Source organism: Nanorana parkeri, unplaced genomic scaffold (genome assembly GCF_000935625.1).
Source record: "Nanorana parkeri isolate BGI_ZX_2015 unplaced genomic scaffold, ASM93562v1 scaffold243, whole genome shotgun sequence".
Taxonomy (NCBI): domain Eukaryota; kingdom Metazoa; phylum Chordata; class Amphibia; order Anura; family Dicroglossidae; genus Nanorana; species Nanorana parkeri.
In genome coordinates this window covers 286,613-291,443 of record NW_017306511.1, presented here as the reverse complement: position 1 = coordinate 291,443, position 4,831 = coordinate 286,613, and the positions used below count along the sequence as shown (strand labels likewise).

At 43.4% G+C, this 4,831-nt stretch overlaps 1 protein-coding gene across 1 annotated transcript in view; it reads left to right on the top strand.

Annotated features, from left to right (window-relative positions):
- Positions 1–379: 379 nt before the first annotated feature.
- GPALPP1 (GPALPP motifs containing 1) overlaps positions 380–4,831 on the top strand; it is a 31,303-nt gene continuing 26,851 nt past the window's right edge. The window contains exon 1 of the mRNA XM_018556605.1: positions 380–469. Within this exon, the coding sequence (XP_018412107.1) occupies positions 391–469 (79 nt within the window). The 5' untranslated portion in view covers positions 380–390. The remainder of the gene's footprint in view (positions 470–4,831) is intronic.

Genomic DNA, 4,831 nt, shown 5'->3' with positions numbered 1-4,831 from the left:
ACGACAAACTACACAGCCCTTAGCTTCTAGTCTCCATTGACAAACACCTATCACTCGCGTATTATTGGACCTAACTGACATGCTCCATCTGCTTTATTTAAACCGATCATTGAAATACGTTTTAAAAATTGAATGCCCAACTCTGGGCACATCACATCTGTGGTCACGTGGCAGCCTTGAAACGCACACGTCACTTCCTTATTGTCAGAGGGCGCTCGGTGTTTTGCATTCATTGAATACAGACGCGGCTGGTTGCGATCGCTCACATTTGTCACCCAGTCGTTTCATTACAGAATTGTATTCTTGCCATGCTTTGATTTGCACCATCGGAACTGGGACATAAATGTCGCATTTTAGTGACGTCACATTGCGGCGCTAGTTTAGTTCAAGATGTCCCGGGACATAATCGGTCCGGCTCTGCCACCAGGATTTCGTTCTGCTAACGAAGAGGATGACCGGGAGGAGGAGGGTGAGACGGGGAACATTACAGCAGTAAACCCTAGGTGGAGATATAAATTGGTCAACAGGTGGTTCACTTAAGCGACCAATCGGATTGCAGCTTTCATTTGGCACTATAGGCTGATTGGTTGTGAAGCGTAAAGCTTCACTTACCTTTGCTGGCTGTATAGAAGATATGTGAGGATTAGGTCTGCTGACTTAGTTTTGAAGCTGTAAGCTTATGGTCATAAGTAAAATGGTTATTAAAAATAAAGCATTCCATATGTATTAGCCATAATGTGCTAGTATACACAGCATATTAGTACATTATGGTTGACTTACCTTGCAAATGGTTCCCTACAGCATTATACTGGCCATACACCTATAGATCTTCTGCAGATTTTCTATGGTCAGATGGAAAAAGTGCAACAGATTCCTCTATTTACGCTAAACTGTGTGGATGACGGAAACTTGCTAGTCGACACAGCTGGCTGGCGCAATACCTGAACAATCTGATTGGATGCAGGCATTGTTCAGTGTTTTGAGAGCCAGCGGGGCCGACTAGCAAGATACTGAAGCTTGGCCCAGCGGGAGATTCCTCCAGCCACACAGTTTAGCGTAGATAGAGGAATCTGTTGCATTTTCTCCATCTGACCATAGAAAATCCGCAGGTGTATGGCTAACTCTGTCATCTTCTCCCGGTCTTCTTTCGGGTTCTGCATCTTTTCCATTCTGATTGGCCCGGCCTGCATGATGTAACCTCTGCGCATTGGACTAAGTTCATTTTGGCGGCTCTGTGTCCAGTAAAAAAAACTTGCTGGCTGGTAGGTAAAAGCTTATTTTGGGACTTGCACAGTCTTTTCTATTATAAAAACTTGCCTGTTTAAAGACACTTATCTTCCACTTTAAAGCCCAACTCCATTTTTTGGAGATTAAAAAATGACCCCAGCAGCATTTTGAAGAAAAAAAAAAAGCACCTCTGACTGCAATCTTCACCTCTTCTCAAGTGCTGTCTCCTGCAGACTTGCTACTCCATGCTCCAGTGCTGCTGCTCCTCCAGTTTGAATGACCACCAGCATCATCCAACCCACTTCCTGTGAGTGAAGGGGAGGAGAGAGGCTGCTGGGACTGGTCTAGCATCAAGGCGGGGCCAATGTTCAAGTGAGTATTTCTTTGTAATTTTAGGCCCTAGATGAAAATGAGTACTTAAAGTGACAGGAAACACAGGCATTAAATCCTAAAAATGCATTAAAGTACCCTAACTAATAACAAAAATGTATCTTATTTGTACATCACTCAGCTGTAGATCCTCAAATCATCTCTGAATTGGCGCTGACACTGTGCTTCCTTCTGGAGGGTGGCTACTTGTGTTCCCCATGGTCCTTATGTGTGTTGTAAAGTAGTCACCGCTCCAAGCCCGCTCATGTGATGGACTACAATCTCAGGTTTAGTTTCCTAATATGTATTGAGATTGTACAGTTGTGGTCAAAGTTTTGAGAATGACACACATTTTAATTTTCACAAACTCTGCTGCTTCAGTTTGTATGATGGCAATTTGCATATACTCCAGAATGCTATGAAGAGTGATCAGATCAATTGCTATTAATTGCAAAGTCCCTCTGCCATGAAAATGAACTTAGTCCCCTAAAAAACATTTCCACTGCATTTCAGCCCGGCCACAAGAGGACCAGCTGATATAATGTCAGTGATTGTCTCGTTAACACAGGTGTCAGTGTTGACGAGGACAAGGCTGGAGACCACTGGAAGCTTTAAAAGGCGGGTGGTGCTTGAAATCGACATTGTCATGGTTACCTGCAAGGAAACACGTGCAGTCATCATTGCGTTGCACAAAAAGGGATTTGCAGGCAATGCTATTGCTGCTACTAAGATTGCACCTAAATCAACCATTTATCGCATCATCAAGAACTTCACGGAGAGAGGTTCAATTGTGAAGAAGGCTTCATGGCGCCCAAGAAAGTCCTGCAAGAGCCAGGACCGTATCCTAAAGTTGATTCAGCTGCGGGATCGAGGCACCACCAGTGCAGAGCTTGCTCAGGAATGGCAGCAGGCAGGTGTGAGTGCATCTGTAGGCATAGTGAGGTGAAGACTTTTGGAGGATGGCTTGGTGTCAAGAAGGACAGCAAAGAAGCCACTTATCTCCAGGAAAAACATCAGGGACAGACTGATATTCCCCAAAAGGTACAGGCTGAGGACTGGGGTAAAGTAATTTTCTCTGATGAATCCCCTTTCCGATTGGGGCATCCAGAAAATACCTTGTCCGGAGAAGAAAAGGTGAGCGCTACCATCAGTCCTGTGTCATGCCAACAGTAAAGCATCCTGTGACCATTCATGTCTGGGGTTGCTTCTCAGCCAAGGGAGTGGGTTCACTCACAATTTTGCCTAAGAACACAAAGAATGGTACAAAAACATCCTGCAAGAGCAACTTCTCCAACCATTCAAGAACAGTTTGGTGACGAACAATGCCTTTTCCAGCATGATGGAGCACCTTGCCATAAGGCAAAAGTGATTAGTAAGTAGTTTGGGGATCAAAACATCGAAATTTTGGGTCCATGGCCAGGAAACTCCCCAGAACTTAATCCCATTGAGAGCTTGTGGTCAATCCGCGCACACACACAAATTCTGACAAACTCCAAGCATTGATTATGCAAGAATGGGCTGCCATCAGTCAGGATGTGGCCAATAAGTTGATTGACACCAGGGTGAAGTGCAGAGTTCTTGAATAAGAAGGGTCAACACTGCAAATATTGACTTTTTGCATAAATGTAATTGTCAATAAAAGCCTTTGACACTTATGAAATGCTTGTAATTATACTTCAGTACACCATAGTAACATCTGATAAGAAGATCCTAAAACACTGAAGCAGCAGACTTTGTGAAATATTAATATTTGTGTCATTTTCAAAACTTTTGGCCAGCACTGTAGTCCATCACAGAGTGAGCTTGGTGCAGTGACTACTTTACAACACACACAGGGACCAAGGGGAACAAAAGTAGTCTCCCTCCAGAAGGAAGGACAGTGTCGGCACCAATTCAGAGATGATTTGAGGATCTACAGCTGAGTGATAGACAAATAAGGGACATTTTTGGTAATAGTTAAGGTACTTGAATGCATTTTTAAGATTTAACTTGAGTTTACGGTCACTTTAACCCTTGCAGTGTGGGGGTAGCCTCACTGCAAGGGTTGTTTCGTCTGCCTGGAGTTCTTTAACCATTTCGCTGCCAGGCCCTCCAGAACGCTTTTAACCTCAGCTGGCCACACCAATTCAACACAATTCAATTGATCAAAGCACACTTAGATCTGTATCGGGGCACAAAGAAAATATTTTTTCTACTAATGCTGGGCACACACCTTACAACCATCGCAAGACTTTTGCCTTGCGATGGTTGTACGGTAATTTAAAAAACGTACGATCTGCCTATCTTGGACAGGCAGATCGTACTTGCGATGATCGCAAGCCCGCCCCACTGAGGGGCGGGCTTCCGATGACCGCAATGCTAAATGGGCAGTGTGCGCTTGCGCACACCGGCCCGTGCGGCTTTTATCTTGCGAACATGCCACAAAGCAGCCGACAATCGTACGATGTTTGGCTGGTTTTCGAACATGTTCCTAAGATAAAGTCGTGCGACCGTACAGTAGCAGAGGTCGCACGCCTTCCACACACCTTGCGATAATTGTATGATCGCGGGATTTCCTGCGATTTACGAATATCGCACCTTAAGTCTAAAAAGAAAACTGTATTGAGTTAATAAATAACAAATATTTGTAAATTTTAAATTGCGCCTCAATGAAACCGTAAAATTAAGTAACGCAAAGCTGTAAATAAACAACTTATGTTAAAAATCGTTTGTGTTGGTGTGTGTTGTTATAAAATGATACAGGCGTACATTTAATTTCAACACAGCATATCACAACGCACGGCAATGCGTCACAACACTTTACCATGCACTGTCACAGTTAAATTAATGTTATTTTGACAAAAAGAAAAAAAATCAAGCACTGCAATGTGTTCTAACAATGCAGCGCATGTGCAATATGGTGCACACTGTTGCACGTGTATAACATGGGAGGGGGGGAGGGGGAAACCTTGACATTTCCGTTTTGAAATAGAAAAAGAAATTGAGGATGCAGAGTCCTCAATCTTTTTTTCTGCAGCCTCAACACTCAATGAATGTAAAGCACTCAGTACAGAGGCTTCCCATTCATAACTGGTTATAGTAAAACATTTACTATCATCCAGTTATGAATGGGCAGAAGCCTCTATCGTGAGGCTTCCACCCATTAAGAAACTCATGAATGAACAGGAAGCAATGTAAATCACTTTCTGTTCATTCATAGTACTGTGTGTCCCAAGTTATTTACAAACACTGGAGT